Source organism: Canis lupus, chromosome 8, assembly GCF_011100685.1.
Source record: "Canis lupus familiaris isolate Mischka breed German Shepherd chromosome 8, alternate assembly UU_Cfam_GSD_1.0, whole genome shotgun sequence".
In the NCBI taxonomy this organism is placed as follows: domain Eukaryota; kingdom Metazoa; phylum Chordata; class Mammalia; order Carnivora; family Canidae; genus Canis; species Canis lupus.
The window spans coordinates 63,185,388-63,202,581 of NC_049229.1; the positions used below are offsets into that span (position 1 = coordinate 63,185,388).

General features: G+C 53.7%; 1 protein-coding gene across 3 annotated transcripts in view; it reads right to left on the reverse strand.

Annotated features, from left to right (window-relative positions):
- The window catches only part of PRIMA1 (proline rich membrane anchor 1), a 60,037-nt gene that overhangs the window by 11,489 nt on the left and 31,354 nt on the right, over positions 1-17,194 (reverse strand). For all 3 annotated transcript variants that reach the window (XR_005363713.1, XM_038545601.1, XM_038545600.1), the window contains exon 4: positions 3,739-3,868. Coding sequence is in view for 2 of the 3 variants with exons in the window: in XM_038545601.1 (XP_038401529.1) it covers positions 3,739-3,868 (130 nt within the window). In the remaining variant the exon portion in view is untranslated. The remainder of the gene's footprint in view (positions 1-3,738; positions 3,869-17,194) is intronic.

Below are 17,194 nucleotides of genomic sequence, written 5' to 3' on the forward strand. Positions count from 1 at the left end.
ACCGCCTGGCCTAGACTTTGGCAGGCACTTCCGTCTGCAGGGATGCCTCTGAGCAGTGAAATGCCCTAGGTATTCCCCTACAGGTAAGGGAAACAGGCCAGGGAGGGCAGCGACACCTGCTGAGCTGGGGGGGGGGGCAGCTGGGAATGGGGCACAGAGCTCTGGACTCCCAGTCCTGGGTTCTTGGAACAACTCCAGGCTGTCTGATGCCATGTGCACATGCCAGGCCTGGGGGTGGGGAGGAGCCCTGGGTGGAAGCACAGGGTGCAGAGCACACAAGGGCTCTGGGGCTCCATCACCCTGCAGCTGTGAATAAAGAAGCTGCTGAGAGTGTCTGAGGGGTGTAATCGGTTAAGTATGACTCTTGGTTTTGGCTCAGGTCATGATCTCAGGGTCCTGGCCACTGCTCACCTCGGGGTCTGCTTGCTACTCTCTCCCTCTTTGCTCCACACCCATCCCTGCCCTTCTCACCCTCCCCCCATGTAAATAAATAAATCTTAAAAAAAAAAAAGAAAGAAGTTGCTCACAGCAAGCTCAAGGCAAGGAGGCCACTGAAATGCAAGCTGTGTGGGCTCCCGGGCTGGGGACCCTGCAGAGGTTGGGGTCATTGGCAGGGGACCTGGGGGCCACTGCATGCGCCAGTCACAAGTGTGAGCGGCTCCCCTCCTCAGGCCCTTGGTCTGATTAACTCCCTCCTGCTTCCTGCTTCCTAGAAACCTCTTGGGGCCCTGGGTCTGGGGGAGGTGCTCCTCCTTGGGCTCCTCCCCTTGGAGCCCCTCACCCCCGAGCACCATATCATCTAGCACAGAGTTGGGACTCTGGATGCATTTTTTGACTCAGGCTGCAGTTCGATTCACTGAGTCTGTGAGTCCAAAGTGCTAATGAGACCCCATCTCCCACCAAGGTCAGGCCCGGTGGGGGCTCTGCGGGGTGCCGCTCTGCACCTGCTCCCGTCTCCTCCCACTCCTGCAGAAGCTGTGGGCCCTGTGGCCTGCACCCCAGATGCCAAACCAACCTGGGATCTCCAGAACCACCTTCCTACCCCAGCTGATTCTAGAACCATCCACCCGGTGAGCTGGCTCCCAAAGGCTGTGTGGGGGCCCTTCACAAAGATCTCTCGGAAATCCTCCCCCAGGACTCCAGGCTGTGAGAGTTAAAAAAAGACCCGGGTTCATCACTGAATTTTCCTTTTAATGGTTTTACAGTGACATGAAATGCTTTTGTTTCCTGAGAGAAGAGGCATGTTTCAAATGAATTATTAACCAAAAAGAATTGGCCGTGAGCAAGACATCCTCCGTTGACTCCGGAGAAAAATGCAGACAGACAGCTGGCTTGCATGGTGCTATCTCTTACAGCCCCCAGCAGAGGTCAGCCTGGGCAACAGGAGGGGGCATCGGCTCTCCCACCAGCTGTAGCCCGGCCTGCTGCCCATTCGTCCCCCAAGGGGTTGAGCCTCCCACACAGGCCTCCTTCCAGGCCGGTTCTGGGGTGCCGGCCTCTATTTCTGACTCTGCTGGACCCTGAACGGAGCCCCCTCTGGTCACGGACTGTCCCCCCTGGGGGCTGGGATGCCCTTGCTGGATTATGAGGTCTGGAGGAGCAGAGGGCTGGGCCTTCTTCCCAGGCCCCAAGGCTTGCGGAGGACAGTGTGGACCATGGTGCTGTCGCAGCGCAGGGACTGTGCTGGTCTCTATTTCTGCGGCCACCCACCCATTCCGTCCTGTCCTCTCTCCCTGCCCTGTGTCCCGGGAGGCTGACGCCTTCCGCTGCATGTCTTGGGCTCCCCTGTTCCTTGGGTTTGGCCAATGACATGCACCCTCAGGAGGACTAGGGAGGGTGGAGAGAGGTTGGGGTGTTTCTCCCCTTCCTTTCTTGTTTAGGGGTTCATCTCCATCTGTTCCAATCAAGCTCCTGCGAAGCGGCCCCTCTTTTGAGTCTCAGGCTCTCTAGGTTTTCTAGTTCCTGTGGCACGATTTCCTCCCCGTGTCCTGTTCCTAGGGGTGCTGACCGCCCCCCCTTATAGTCCTGGAGGACTTCACGAGCCCCATTTACATCCAGGACCTGCCCACACCCCTGGAAGGGATCAACTGAGCCTTGTGGCTTGAGTTCCGTGTGTTTCTGGGTCACTGACAGACCCAGGAACCAAGAGCTCAGAGCCTGAGGAAGAGGACAGAGGGCAGCCAGGAGGCCCCTCGGGCTGCTCTGAGGGGAAGTGAGGGGGCGCCCCCACACACCTTCCTGGAAGAGCCCCAGCTCCGCTAAAACAAAGCTGGCGACACTTCAGGTCTTCTTGTTTTTGGACACTGTCTGTCAGCCTTGGAGCCTGCGAGCAAGGGGTGCAGGGGGCTCTTGGCCGGGAGGTAGATCCCCAGGGCTTGGCCTCTCTGCGTGGAGCTGCTGTACCCGGGCCCTGTCCCCCTCGTGTCCTGCCGCCGAGCCACCAGGACACTCCCAGGCTGTTGCCTTATCTGGCCCTTCACCCTCCATGCCTGAACGCGCATTCGTTGTAGGACTTTTAACTCAGTATTTTACTTTTCCTGCTTTTGAATTATTAAAGTGAAGCCCAAAAGAACAACAGATTAAAAGGCTAAAGTGAAATAGTTGAGCTGTTACAATTGTTCTTAATATATATCCCCTAACTTGGGGCCTTCAGGAATTTTCAAAAACTTTATTAGAAATCGATGAACAATGCTTAGGACCCTTAGGGGTTTCGCAACATTTTTGTCTTTTGCCTCTGTCCTCCAAGGAAGGAGGGGTGTTGGTGAGGGGGTGCTTTCTGGAGGCTGGGAAGCCTGGAGGTCAGGGCCTGCTGCTCTGTAACTCTGGGGGGCTGCCATCCACAACATGGCAAGACTGAGGGCCCCAGACACTACCTGAACCTCCTCAGACCCCAGTGCTAGCCACACTCCGCTGTAGCCCCCAGCTCAGCATGGGGGGGGGGGGGGCGGTGACTGGTGATCACTTTTGTATTTTTTGTTTTTTGTTTTTTAAATTTTATTTATGATAGTCACACAGAGAGAGAGAGAGGCAGAGACACAGGCAGAGGGAGAAGCAGGCTCCATGCAGGGAGCCCGATGTGGGATTCGATCCCGAGTCTCCAGGATCGCGCCCTTGGGCCAAAGGCAGGCGCTAAACCATTGCGCCACCCAGGGATCCCTGGTGATCACTTTTGAAAGGTAAAGTGAGTTGGTAGGTACAGAAAGGACAGCAGTGTCTGTGAAAGCCAGTCTGCTGTTGGCATAATTAAGGACTCCCCTGGAGCATTCCCATTCTTTCCTCCCATTTTACAAGTAGGGAAACTGAGGGCTAAAGAGGTTAAAGCGCTTTCTTCCTGGTCACACGGTTTGAACTGGTATTTAGATCTGACCCCAAAGCCCCGGTTCCTACTCCAAACCAGCGTGGGCCCTCCTGGTGGCTCCATCCAGTGGCACCCTGCAAGGATCATGTCCATACTCCCAGGTGCCTTAGTGAGCTCCTGATGGCAGGCTGTGACTTCCAGGTAGGGATACTGTTCACACACACACACACACACACACACACACTCACTGCCCTGGACCCAACACATAACTGGCGCTCATTCACTGCTTGGCTGAAGGAAGATGGGCATTCACTGTACATCCTTCCTGCTTGTTAAATGCTTAACAATTTTTATGGTTTCAAAAAACACGATGGGGGTGGGCGGAGCGGCCCCAGCCCAGGCGGAGCCCCGTCGGGGCTCAGAGCCCAGCGAGCACTCACCTTTTGATGGCTTTATAGCAAATGATGACAAGCACAGTGAGAAACACCAGGGAGGCGCAACATACCGCGATGATGATCACCAGCCCCGACCACCAGCTTTCCTCAGCAGGGCACGAGGTAGAGTTGGGGGCTGAAAGACACAGGAAGAGGCTGAGTCTCCGCCGGAGGAGCAGGTGTCGGCCGCGTCGGAGGTGGACCGTGGCGGGTGACACGGCAGTGTCCTCACCATCATCCGCCCCCGGGATGGAGGCTCCTGACCTGGGCCGCCGTCCCCACCCCCACCCCAGCGGCAGGTGACGTCATGCCTGGCCCCCCGCCAGGCACGTGCTCTGAGCAGGGGTTAACGCTGAGGCCCAGGCCATCCATCCTCCCTTGGCATGAGCTAACTGACAGCAGGGTCAGGTTTAATTTCCCATGAAAAATAACAGAACATCTCATTCTCTCAGTTGAGGCATTAGATCCACTTCCTCCGAGGGTGGGGGTGGGGAGCAGGGTGCACAGGGCACGCTCCAGGAGGGAGGACAGAAAGGGAGGCCCATCAATGTCAGTTTGGTAAGCCAAGAGGCAGCCTGTCTCCCTGCTTGGATCCGGCCCATGTGGGGAGTACCTACAGCCGTCTCAACTGGCCGAAACCCGGCAGAGTCTGTCGCTGACACAGCACCTGAGCTGTGCCACAGGGCCCCTTTGTCATTACTTGATCCAAGGAAGGGGTACCCGGGGTGAACCTGTCCCCCCCCCCACACTTGGCACCAGCTGTGCGGGGCAGACCGCAGCACAGGGTGGACGAGGCCCGCTGCAAAGCTGGTTCACTCTTCTGAGAACCGTGGAGACATCACACAGCCTCATCCCAGAGGCCCTGAAAGGTCCAGACACAGCTGGAAAGGAGCGCCCCGAATTGCAAAAGAAATAGGAGGGGTGGAGGGGAGAAAAGAGAGAAAGAAGGGAGAAGAGGGAGGGAGCGGAGGAGAGAGGGGGGCAGGGAGGGACAGACGGATGGACAGATATACAGACACTACTAGCTTTGGGCAAGTCTTCAAGACCTGTGGCTTTATGTAAAGGGATCAAAACTATGCCCTAGACTCTGTGTCCACTTAATAATCGATACTTTCAGGGGTGCCACAGAACATGGGGAGTAAGTGAATGGTTTCCCGGGGATACCACAGATGCTTTCGTCTCTACCGTCATTCTCAGAATTGACTCCTCACGGTGTAAACCGCACACGGTGATTCTTAACCCTCTGAAGTGTCCAGTGTGATCCGCTTTGACAAATGAGTTCACCTGCCTAAGCCACACCTCTGTCATGACATAGAATATTCCCACCACCCCAGGAAGTTGCCCTGTGTCAATCCCTGCGCTGCAGGCAAACACTATTCTGCTCTCTAAAATCAAAGATTAGGGGATCCCTGGGTGGCGCAGCGGTTTCGCGCCTGCTTTTGGCCCAGGGCACGATCCTGGAGTCCCAGGGATCGAGTCCCACGTCGGGCTCCTGGCATGGGGCCTGCTTCTCCCTCTGCCTGTGACTCTGCCTCTCTCTCTCTCTCTCTCTATGTCTATCATAAATAAATAAAAATAAATCTTTAAAAATAAAATAAAATCAAAGATTAGATTTGCCTGTTCTTGAAAGTCCGAACATGGAATCATGCAGTATGTTATATCTTTGCTCCCTTTATTTAGCAAGATGTTTTTGAGATTTATCCACGTTATCGCAAATTTCAGAAGTTCCTTCTTTTTTTTTATTGCTGAGTGTGGTATTCCATTATATGAAGAAACCACAATTTGTTTATCCGTTCACCTGTTGTGGGTGGACTCCTGGGCTGCTTCCAGGTTTTGACTTTTGTGAATAGACCTGCTAGAAGCATCTGCAAACATGGTCTAGATCTTTTTTTTTTTTTTTAAGATTTTTATTTATTTATTCATGAGAGACAGAGAGAGAGGAGAGAGGCAGAGACACAGGCAGAAGGAGAAGCAGGCTCCATGCAGGGAGCCCGATGTGGGACTCGATCCCGGGACCCCAGGATCACACCCTGGGCCGAAGGCAGCTCAACCGCTGAGCCACCCAGGGCTCCCCTAGACCTGTCTTCATGTTTTTCCTGGATAAACATCTGGGCTCGCTGGGCCCTATGGTGTGTGTGTGAGTAACTTTATAAGAGGCTGCCTGTTTGTTTCCCCAAGTGCCTTTTCTCTTGTATATGCCTGCCGGGAACAATTAAAGAGGAGTAAGCAGAGCAGGGTAGTTCCAAGTTACCAAATTGTTATCAGATTGTGGTGTTGTTGCAGCTGGGTGGGGAGACCCAGCAAGCCACTAAGTGCTCTTTGCAGGGAGCAGGTGCTAAAGCCCCTTTAACAAATGTCAGGTCCCCAGATCTGGGGCTCAGATCACCACACAACCAAGCTGGTTCAGAAATGCTTCCTGAGAGACACCAGGACAGGGATGTCACCGAGCCACATGGCTGCTCTCAGCCAGGGCCGGGTCAGGCCATTAAGAACTCCAACACTGAAAAGATACAGAATATGAAATTCAAGATAGGAATAAACTCTAAAATAAGGGAAAGGAGATCCAAGAGGATTCTCATTTTTCCCATGATGAATTTCTTCAGTGGTTTTTTTGTTTTGTTTTGTTTTGTTTTTGTGAAATATCAAACGCAAACCTCCGAGAAGCCTGGCTCTCCTACCCCAGTTCCACATTTTGGTGTATCCCAAATGTCCCAAATTTGGCTTGGCTGAGTCTTCCTGGGGTGACCCAGCACAGATTCAGGCCCCATTTTCCCTCCAATGGTCAGTGCATGATAGTCAGGAGTGCAACCAGATACAGGGGGATCCCAACCCTAAAGGGCTTGCCTCCTTGTTTTTGCCACAAAGGGAAGCAATTTTGGCTTCTGTCAATTGTACCTCAGGCTGTAACACCTCCGGGCCAAGTCCCAAGGGCCATGCCTGCAGCCCAAGGGGACCCTCACACCTGTCCACAGGGGACCCACAGGGGGCCGGGGCTCACAGCAGCTGTGGGCAGCCCTTCTCCAGAGGGTCCCTGGAAATAAGGGGAGGGGGGCTGTCTTTGGTTGTCACAGTAAGTGAGCCCAGGAGCTCCAGAAAACAACAGGGGCCTGGATATTCCTACAAGATTGAACTGTCCCTCCAAAAAAAAGCCACTGAGGCCCTCGTTGAGAAATACCATCAACGGGAAACAGAAGGGTTGATCCGAAACCGCCTTTGGTATCTGACACCAAATTTCAGAGTGTCTCTTTTGAGGTTCTTTACGTTCATTGGTAATGAGGTGGGGATCTCCTTCTTGCTTACTCGTCCCAAACACAATCGACATAGAAAGCAGGGGGACTGGTTTGAGAGGGTCCTTCTGCGTCGGGCCCCTGATATTATTCAGCAGCGTGCTGCCCAGCACATGCATGTGAGGAAGCTGAAGCTACTCCAGGCAAGAAGCTAACACATGAGCAAAGAGAGAGGTATTTTGTGAATCTAGCCTGGGGGTATAAATCTTGGATTTTGCCAAGAAAACGGCTCTTGTGTTCAAACAATGCATTCTTATGTCTCCTAGCTCCAGTCATTCTTTTTACATTAAGAAGCATCAGGAACTGTTGGAGCTGGAGGAAGCCTGAGAAGTATCATTTCAGCAAAAGGACACACACGGACACCCAGGATCAAGAAGCAACTTTTCCCAGGGGCCAGCGATCGGGACACCAAGCTTTGGGCTTCAGGCCAGGTCTGCTCCTGCCTGAACTTCCTTCCTACTGGTGTGGCCAGGACTCCTTTGCAGATGTGATAAGCTTAGCATGTGAGCAGCCTGATGGTGCACATTTGAGAAGATAGCATCATGAAGGTGCTCATTCATTCATTCATTCATTCATTCATCCACCAGGCATTTGCTGAGCACCTGCCATGCTCTAGCATCATGCTAGGAGCTGGGAGTGCAAAGATGGATTTGCTAGAAACCATGCCCTTACCAGGTCTGGTACCAGCTGCCCACAGATCATCACAGGGCTGGCTGAGACCTGGTCACCTTTGCTCAAGGGGCCAGCAGGCTCCAAGAGGAGATGAGACATGCAGATTTCCTAACGTGCGAGGTGCAGGTCATTTGTGGCTTGAGGAGAGGAGGCCATTTGGTGCGAAGGATCAAGGAAGAGGGTGATGTCCATGAGAGGCAGATGGTCAGGCAGGGAAGGCTGAGACAAGCCGGGTGTGAAGTCCAGACATGAGACTGCCGGGGCTCCGCTCCCTCTGGCACAGCCCCTTGTTTGTGGCCAAGATTCTGCAAACACTGACAGAAAGGCAGGAGCTGTCCTGACCTCTAGGGGTTGCAGCCCCCTCTCTCCCTGTCTCTACTCAATAAAGCTCTGTCTACTGTATTCATTAAACACTCCTGACGTCTATAAAGATGATAAAAGTAACAACCACAGAGCTCGGTGTAGAACCACCTGGGCTCAGTTTTGCTTTATCAAAGGAGCTGCTTTCTTTCTAATCAAGAAATGTATCATTTAAACTTATATTTGGGGGTGCCCAGGTGGCTCAGTTGGTTGGGTGTCCAACCCTTGGTTTCGCCTCAGGTAGTGTGATCTCAGGGTTGTGGGATCCAGAACCGAGTCGGGCTCTATGCTCAGCTCAGAGTCTGCTTGAGACTCTCTCTCTTCCTCTGTCTCTTCCCTAGCTTGCATTCTCTCTTTAAAACAAATACAGCAAAAAATAAATAAATAAAAATTACAAATAAATAATAAAAATAAATAAATAAATAAATACAGCTTAAAAAAAAAAAACCCTCATATTAGAGACTTCTTCCAGCCAAGATACAGTAACAGGGACAGATTTGTTCCCCCCCCAAAAAAACACACATCTGAAACATCTACAAAATATACCAAATACATACGACAATGGTTTTCAAAATAGCAGACATCAAGGCAACAGAAGGCACTGATCTCTGAAGTACAAGAAACGAAGAAGGGGAGTTCGGGCTGCCCCAGATCACTGCCCGAGAGTTTGCAAAGAGCGGTCCTGGAAGGGAGAAGCCAGCAGGATCCAGACATCTGCGTGAAGTTGGGGAGCTGGAACTGGGAGTCCAGGGAGTGAGCACGACGGATATGGTCTCCCCCCAGGGTACTTCCAGAAGAGGGGAGGAAGCCAACAGCCTACAAAGAAATCTACCAAGGAATATATAATGGCACGAGTGGCAAATGCTAGAAAGAGATGAAAAGGAGGTCATCTTGTGGAAGTGTCTAGAAAAGAAGCAGCTGTGAATGTGCCCATCTGAATGGTATCAAGGAGCCTGAGCAGACCAACGGGACTCCAGTGCCCCAGGGGAGCCTGTGAGGTCAGGCAGGAGCCCCCAACCCCAGTGCTCCCGCTGACCAGCACCTTCCCTGTATCGCTCTCAGGTATTGGTGACCATCAGATGAGACAGCAGGGGCAGGGTTCTTGAGGGTCCCAGGAGTAGCAACCATCATCACCTGCTGGGCACTGATTCCAAGGCACGCGACTGGTCATGGCAGTGCAGAGCCCACTGAAATCCCCTTTTGTAAGTGGGGAAACAGACCACACAGTCAGCAGAACAATCACGATTCGAACCCAAGTGTGCTTGCGACAGCATTCATGGTCAACTCAACATGCTTACGTGCGATCAGGAACCTGCCACTTCCATCTCCTTGCCTGCCAGCTCTACACAGGAGGTGCCTGACGGGCAGCGGGGTACGCAGTGGGGCAGGAATGGATCAGAGGGGCAGCCAGCAGGGGAGAAACAATTCGGGTTTGCAAGATATTTTTCAATGGTTCCTAGAAGAAGGGAGTTATAGCCTTGTCCTTTTTTTTTCTTAAGATTTTAATGTATTTATTGGACAGAGAGAGAGAGAGGGGGGGGGGGAGAGGGAGAGAGAGAACAAGCCGGGGAAGGGGTAGAGGGAGAGGGAGAAGCAGACTCCCCTTGGAGCAGGGGGCCCGAGGAAGGGCTCGATCCCACGACCCTGGGATCATGATCTGAGCTGAAGGCAGATGCCTAACCTACTGAGCCACCCAGGTGCACCCCCCTCGTCCTTTGTTTTAACATGATTTTATCCGTTGTGATGGAGACTATGGATTTATCCATGGTTTGGCCTTTTGACCCTGAGTGGCCACCCTGAGTGGCCAACCACTCGCGTCCTGCGGCTCCTCATTTCTCGAGCGCAGCCTGAGCGCCAGGCACTGCCAGTGACACCGTGGGTGTTCACTCGGCCCCAAGGGAATCATTTTAGACTTCTCTCCCAACTTTCCAAGTCTTTGATGACTCACGCCAAGGTTGCCTGTGCTGTTTCCCGACTGACTCGAGAGCTGAAATGGCAGCACACTGAGTCGGCCTTGACTGAGCGGGCGGGAGGCCGGTCAGCCTGCAGCCACCCTGCACTGCTAGCTCCCCGCAGTCACGCTCCGGCCCATCAATGGGTCACAGCCACTGAGCACAGGTGCGCAGAGGGTCCCCTGAGCTGCCACCAGCTTCCCTCAAGAGGCTGATGCCCATGAATGCGCTCCCCAACCAGAGGACACGTTCACCCCATACTGGGGTCCCCCGTTGGGAGCTGGCCCAGGGCTCGTGACACCGCCAGGGACTTGCCACTGTTGTGTGTCGGGCACCACACAGGAGTCACGCGGCCCCGCTCTCAGGGATGACCTCCTGGCACAGCTGGCCCTTAGGGTGTAGGGGAGCCCCTTTTCTGTGCCGGGCCCTCCCACCCACAGGAAGGGTCTAGAAGACACCACCCAGCCATCTGGGCAAAGTGCGCCCCGGGTTACCAAAAGTCTGAAGAGCATTTTGGAGCCATTCAACTCTCGGCCCCTGCCTCAGCCTGTTCGCCCAACACGAGGATGGGGTGGGGTCCAGGAGCTCTGCTGACACGTTCGTGTGGGGACACAACCTGTCTCCTGTGGTCAAAGGAGGGGTCTGGGGCGCAGAGAAGCAGACTCGTCCTCACATCTCTGCCCTGCCTTACATCCGGCCCCCGGAACCAGAGGGCACGCGGCTCCCACAAGCTCCTTCATGGCTGATGGCCCGTTCCCTGCCTCTGCCTCGGTGTCCCCAGCCCCACTGCGGAAGGAGGGGGTGTGGGGGCGCCTCCATCCCCGTGTCCCACCCCCACACAGAGCCCATTGTTCCTGGCACACAAGGGGCCGACTCAGCTCACTGCCATCCATTCCCGGGCACAGGGCATCCACGGGGAGGCCTGTGCCAGGGCCGTCCACCCTCCCCCGTGGGCCAGCTCGGGGGTGGGGCCGCGCGCTCATCTCCCACCCAAGGTGCCAGGGCGTGTGGCCAGCCTTCACAGCCACAAGTGCAAGATCAGACCTTGACACCATGCAAACCTCTGGAACAAGCCCCTACATATAGAGAGAAAAGTCTCCTTTGGCACCTGTGCCCGATAAAAGCAGTGAGCATGTGCGCTTCAGCTCCAGGGGGTGGCTTTCGCCCCTTCTCTGCTAATAGGAGTCTGGCTCAGGCTTTGAGGATGGGATAGAACCCCCCTGTGATACGTCTTTCCAATCCCCCCACCCCCACGGCCAGAGGTTCCCGTGTCCCCCCATCCGCCACAGGCTCAGGCTTTGGAAAGGCGTGTCCACCCAGGAGGTGGGTTTTCAGTGGTGTCAGCCAGGTCTGGTCGTTCCAGTCCTTCTGACCCTAACTGATTCAGACATGGGCACATCATGCAGATCAGGCCAATGACATGAGGAAAAGCCTGCTGGCAGCTTCCAGAACTGTCTCCTTGCTGTTAAGGGAGAAGCAGGGAAATAGGAAGGCCTCTTTTCCTCGTGGACACCACCATGTCCTTTTTTACCCCTAAACAAAGTAGCTTTGGGGGGCTGAGGGTGCTGGGGTGCAGAGTGGGTGGGTTACAATGTGAACTAGGGCAGCCACGGTGCTTCAAGGGGCAACAGGTGAGCAAAGGGGGTTCATCACACAGGTGCCTGGAGGAAGAGCCAAAGCAAAGGTCCTGAGGTCAGCAGGGATGTGGCAGGTCTGAGGAGCAGCAAAGAGGCCCTTGTGACCGGGATGAAGCAGGCAAGAGAAGGACAGGAGAGATGAGAAAACCTTAAGCTTTTACACTGAGAAATGAGGTGTCATTGGAGAAGGGGTGGTCAGGTCTGACTTCACATTGACTGAATGGCTCTATGTTTAGAGTAGACGTGTATGTGTGTGGTGTGTGTGTGTGGCGCAGGGTGGGGGAGTGTGTAGGAAGCTGGAGGGTCACTGCCAATAGTCTAAGATGAACAGGATTGTGGCTCAGATGGGGCTCAGCAGTGGAGGTGTGGATAAAGGGTGGATTCTGGATACATCTGGAAGGTCAAGTTCACGGAAGTGTGGATGTGTGTGCATGTAGATGTGTGGGCGGGTGCTGGGTGTGACCCAGGAGAGGGGATGGGCCCCATGCACAGGTGGGCGCCCCAGTATGTAGGAAAGGTGAGAGAGGAGTGTATGGGTGGGTGACAGAGCGGGCTCAGGGGTCGCTTCCTTCCTTCCAATGGTTTCTGTTGTCTCGGCGAAGCAGGAAGCAGGGTCAGCAGCTGAGCGAGGATGGGACAGGTGTCCAGGGTGGTGGGGTGGGCAGGGACCCTAAAGTGAGTCCTGGTCCAGGGCCAGCCGCTTCACCCCACACGCCTTCACCCCATGCCTGGGACTGCAGGGTCAGGCTGGCTTTCCCCAGGCTGTGTGAAGGGAGGGTGGCCTGGGGCTGAGGGTGCTGAGGGTGTGCCTGGGGGGTGAATGCAGTGCCGGACCAGGACCGGCAGACAGTTCGTGAAGGTGCCCAATGTCCTGGGGCAGGTGGTAGAGCTGGGATCTGAACCCAGACATCTGGCTCCAGGGCCAACCTGCAACCCCCACCCAGAAACAAGCAAGCAAATCCAGGCCCAAAGATACACCTTGGACAAAATGAGACAGGAGGGTCCCATGGAGGGAGGGAGGCTGTGCATGGAAAGGGGACCTCGGTGTTACCTGGGCATCGGGGAAGCCTCTTTGAGGAGGTGGTATTTAGGCTGAGCCCTACAGGGTGGGGGAGAGGGGGCCACCCTATGGAAAGGTCCTATGTGGGTTGGTCTAGGTCAGCAGGGGAAGGAGGGGGGCCACAGGCAGGGGGCACCCAAGCCTCTCTGCTGCCCCCCAGGACCCCAGTGTCCGGGACCTCCCTGCTGAAGCCCTGGGGAGGGGCTCCATGCCCTTCCATCTGTGACTCCCAGCCTGTTGCCCGAACTCCACAGGACACTCACTTCTCTGATTTATTTATTTCTGCCTGGCGTCCTGGGCACGGAGCCCAGCGTGGTGGCGGTGTGGCTGCTTATCATCAAGGACACTGTTCTCAGGCCCGGCTCCTGAGGGGGGCATTAAAAAAAAAAACAACCCAATACATTATTAATAATTGTCTCCATCATCCCCGTGCCTAATTAGGAAAGGAAAATTATGAATTGGGTTTCAGTCTCCATGGTGGGGGCAGCCACGGCTTTTCCTGATGCAAGGGAAAGATCTGGGCGGAGGCCCGGGCAGGAGCTGAGAACAGCAGGCCGCTGCCTGGTGCAATTAATTATGCTTCTGGTGGCCACTGCAGAACACGCCTCCCCTTGTTCCTCGCCCAAACAGCCCTCTTTGTGAGGCTCCTGAAGGCCAGGACTTGTTAGTCAACAGCACTCCTCGCTTTATGTAGCTGCAATCCATCCTTTCTCTGTTCCTTGCCCCGGGGACCCTCCCCGGACGCCCTGAGCCTTCTGTTGCCACCCAGGGCTGCAGATGCCCCACTGCCCAGAAGGTCCCCACTTGGCAGCTTCAGAATGGCACAGAAGTGACGAGATGATGCCACAGGGGGAAGGCCCTGGGTGACCACTTGAGCCCACCCTCGTGGCCCTGACAACTCCTCATTCCCGTGCTAATCCATTCCCTCGCTCGTGTCTGCTAAGAGCCTGCTACTCTGTGCCGTGCACGCCCCGTGCCAGGTCCTGGGGATGGGAGGGTCAGCGAAACAGAAAGGGGCCTGCCCTCATGATGCTCAGGTCCACTAGAGAATGGACAGAAATTCAGGAACCCCCAGACCGATGCCTGCTGATTCCGGTCTCCCCTGAGACACTCGGTTGCCCACATGCCTTAGGTTCAAACAGCGGGAAACCAAAAAGCAAAAAACAATAATGCCCTGAACATGGTTGATCGAGAATAATGAGCCTGTCTTTACTTGTGAGACGCTCATGACCTTGGGGTGGGAAAATGCTCCCAAGAGAATATATTAAATGCTCAGCAGAGCCCCAGTTACCTAGTTGATACTGAACAGATGTTGAATTGCTTTCTTCCCTCCCACCCAGCGAGTAATACATGATGGGGTCTCATGAATGCCCCCTTCTGATAGAATCTGCTCCGTCTACACAGTTGTAATCATGTTGAAGAGGGGTTCACGATCACCTTGGACCAATGGTTGACAAACCCTGATCCCTAGGCCAAATGTGGCCCACCACCTGTTTTTGGAAATAAAGTTTTATTGGAAAACCCACTTGTTCACATATGGTCGTGACTGCTTTCTGGCTGCATCAGCCAAGCTGAATAACTGCAACAGAGAACTGTTTACTGTTTACAGAGAACTGCAAGGCCTGAACTGTTTACCATCTGGCCTTTGACAGAAAGAATTTGCCGGGACACCCGGGTGGCTCAGTGGTTGAGGGTCTGCCTTCGGCTCAGGGTCGTGATCCCAGGGTCTCGGGATTGAGTCCTGCACAGGCTCCTCTCAGGGAGCCTGCTTCTCCCTCTGCCTGTGTCCCTTCTTCTCTTTCTGTGTGGCTCATGAATAAATAAATAAAATCTTAAAAAAAAAAAAAAAAAAAAGGTTTGTCTATCCCTACCTAACTTGGGGTGGTCTTAACCTGAGACTGTTTGACAAACTTAGGAGAGTGATCCAAGAGCATCCTGAAATTATAGCCCCAATTTTCATTTTGCTAGTAACCATTCCACTCTTATATTATTTCTTGGAAGGGTGCTTCACTCCAAATGTTACACCAATACCTTGATGGGAGGTCTCTAGGCATGGGGCTCAGGCTCTGTCTGGCCTGAGAATTTTAACAATGACAGTGTGATGACACGGCGAAAGCGCAGAGGACTGACCGGAGTTTGGATATTGCCCTGCGCGTATCACATGTGCGAAGTGACCCTGGATGGTGCACTGAAACGATACAAGCTCCTCAACCCTTCCCTGGAAGATTGGGGTTCAGCCATGGAGGGGCTCAGCCATGATAACGTGTCAAGTATCATCCTGGCAGTCACCACAACAATGTGTTCAGTGGTTCTCCCAACAGCAGAAGCAACGACATTTGGGTAGATTTAGGACTAACATCCCTAAGAACTGTCTACACCCTTTAACTGTCCAACAATGGAACAGGCTGGTTTCTAAGGCAGGTACAGCCCGCCACTTTGGCGGCAGCCTCCAAGGCTCTTTCTGGCTCCCAATCTGATGACAAGCTTACCCTTGGCTTAGCTGTGAGGAAGGACAGGCAGTTCCATCCCATCCCTCATCCTGCAGTTTCAAGCACACGGGAGAGCCACTGGCCCCTCCTTCCTCCTCTCGATCCCCCTCAGTACATCTTGGGGTCTTTTTGTTTGTTTGGCACTCAAACATCAGCTTCTGCAGCCACCCGCCTCTGTCTTGGCTATGGAGGTGAGCACTAGAAGGTATGGTCCTCTCCACCTGTGCTGGGGTACAGGGGATATGAAGCCACATTACGACCTTCTCAGACACCTAGAGCCCTTCTTGGGAAGACTGCCTCAGGCTGCTGGAGTGGATACACATGCAGTGGGGAGCCTGGAAATTTATTCCCCTACACCTAGGAGAGTCCTTGACCAGTGACCGACAGCAGCTAGGCTGGACAGTCTAGCCCCCTGCTGCCAGCTGGGACCACTGGTAGGACATAAGGAATCCTCCAGAATCCCCCCACAGGATGGGGCCCAGGCCTCCTGGATGCTCACTTGGCTTTCTCTTCTTCCCAGTCCCACCTCTTGTGTTGCCTTCCAGTCTCCCCTGGGTACAGTTCCTTTAAGAATTCTTGTCTCTGGCTCTGAGAACAGGTGCCATGTCAGTGACCCCAGACATCAGGTCACCAAACGTGAAAGGTCCTGGCCTGCCTTCCCAAGCATCAGATAGATGACATCACATCCCAATGAGATTCATGGGAGCTTTCTATGTTCCAGATTCCTTCCCAGAATCACCCTTTGCTAGTTCTCTAGACAAAGCCTAAGTCTTGTTTAAAGGTCCCTGTTGGCATGAGCTAAGAATGATCTTGGTCCAGGTGTTACAAAGGGCTGGTGACACAGCTGAGAAAACCCAGTACTGTTTAGTTGCTCTTTGTTAAAAAAAAAAAAAAAAAAAAAAAAAAGGAATGTCTGAAATGTCTGTGGCTTTGGGATAAAACCACAGTAGTATTAAAGAGGGGAAAAAAAACCACCCATGCCAATGGTTCATGGCTGCACTCTGATATTATATATATAACATGTGACTACTTAAACTTAAATGAATTAAAACAAAATTAATTTTAAAAAATCCAATAGCCGCACGTGGCTAATGGCTACCACACCGGACAGCACAGACATAGATCATTTCCATGATCTCAGGAAGTTTCTTGGATGGCACTGGTCCAGGGTGATGAGAGGTGAGATGCTCTGCTTCCCTTTCCAAAAGGGCAGCAAGAGCAGTTTCGTGCCCCTCTGAAAGGGAAGGAAGAATCACATAAGTGCTGACACAGCTGTTTCCAAAGCACTTCCTTCTCACATTCTCTTTAAGATTTATTTAGTTGAGGGGAGGGAGGAGAGGGAGAGGGAGATTCTCAAGCAGGTTCTGCACCGAGCACGGAGTGCGGAGCCTGACACAGGGCTCGATCTCACAACCCTAAGATCATGACCTGAGCCAAGACCAAGTGTCGGACACTCAACCAATTGCACCTCCCAGGCGCCCCTCTTGTTATATTCTTTTATTCTCATATCTTCTCCTGCAGAAATAGGCTGCTAGGCAGGGATTATTAATACCACTTCATAGGTAAGAATGCTGAGGATTCCTAAGGGCCAAAGAGGCAAAGTTGCGGAGCTGCTAAGAAAGTGACAGAGCTTCCGAAGCCACTGCTGGGAGGGTCCCCAAGCGTGGGGTGCAGATTCTAAGGCCATGCTTGGCACGCAGGCTCACTCGTTTAATAACCCCAAAGCTTGGGGAGTAGACGGACACTTCTTGAGGTGCTAACAGAGCAGGAGGCCGGGCCTGGTCGCCCCTCTGTGATGAGTGTGCGGCACTGCGGTGAAACAGGCCCAGCCTGCGGCCCAGACACCCTACGATCGCACTATCCCTGGACAACTTCTGGGACACTGGCCTGTCCAAGGGATGGGCCTGAAGGTCCTGACTGACAGCAAGCTCCTTCCCGGGATTTTTTTCCTTGTCTTTCTGCACAAGCGGCTCACTCCAAGGAGCCACCTAACATGGCATCTGGC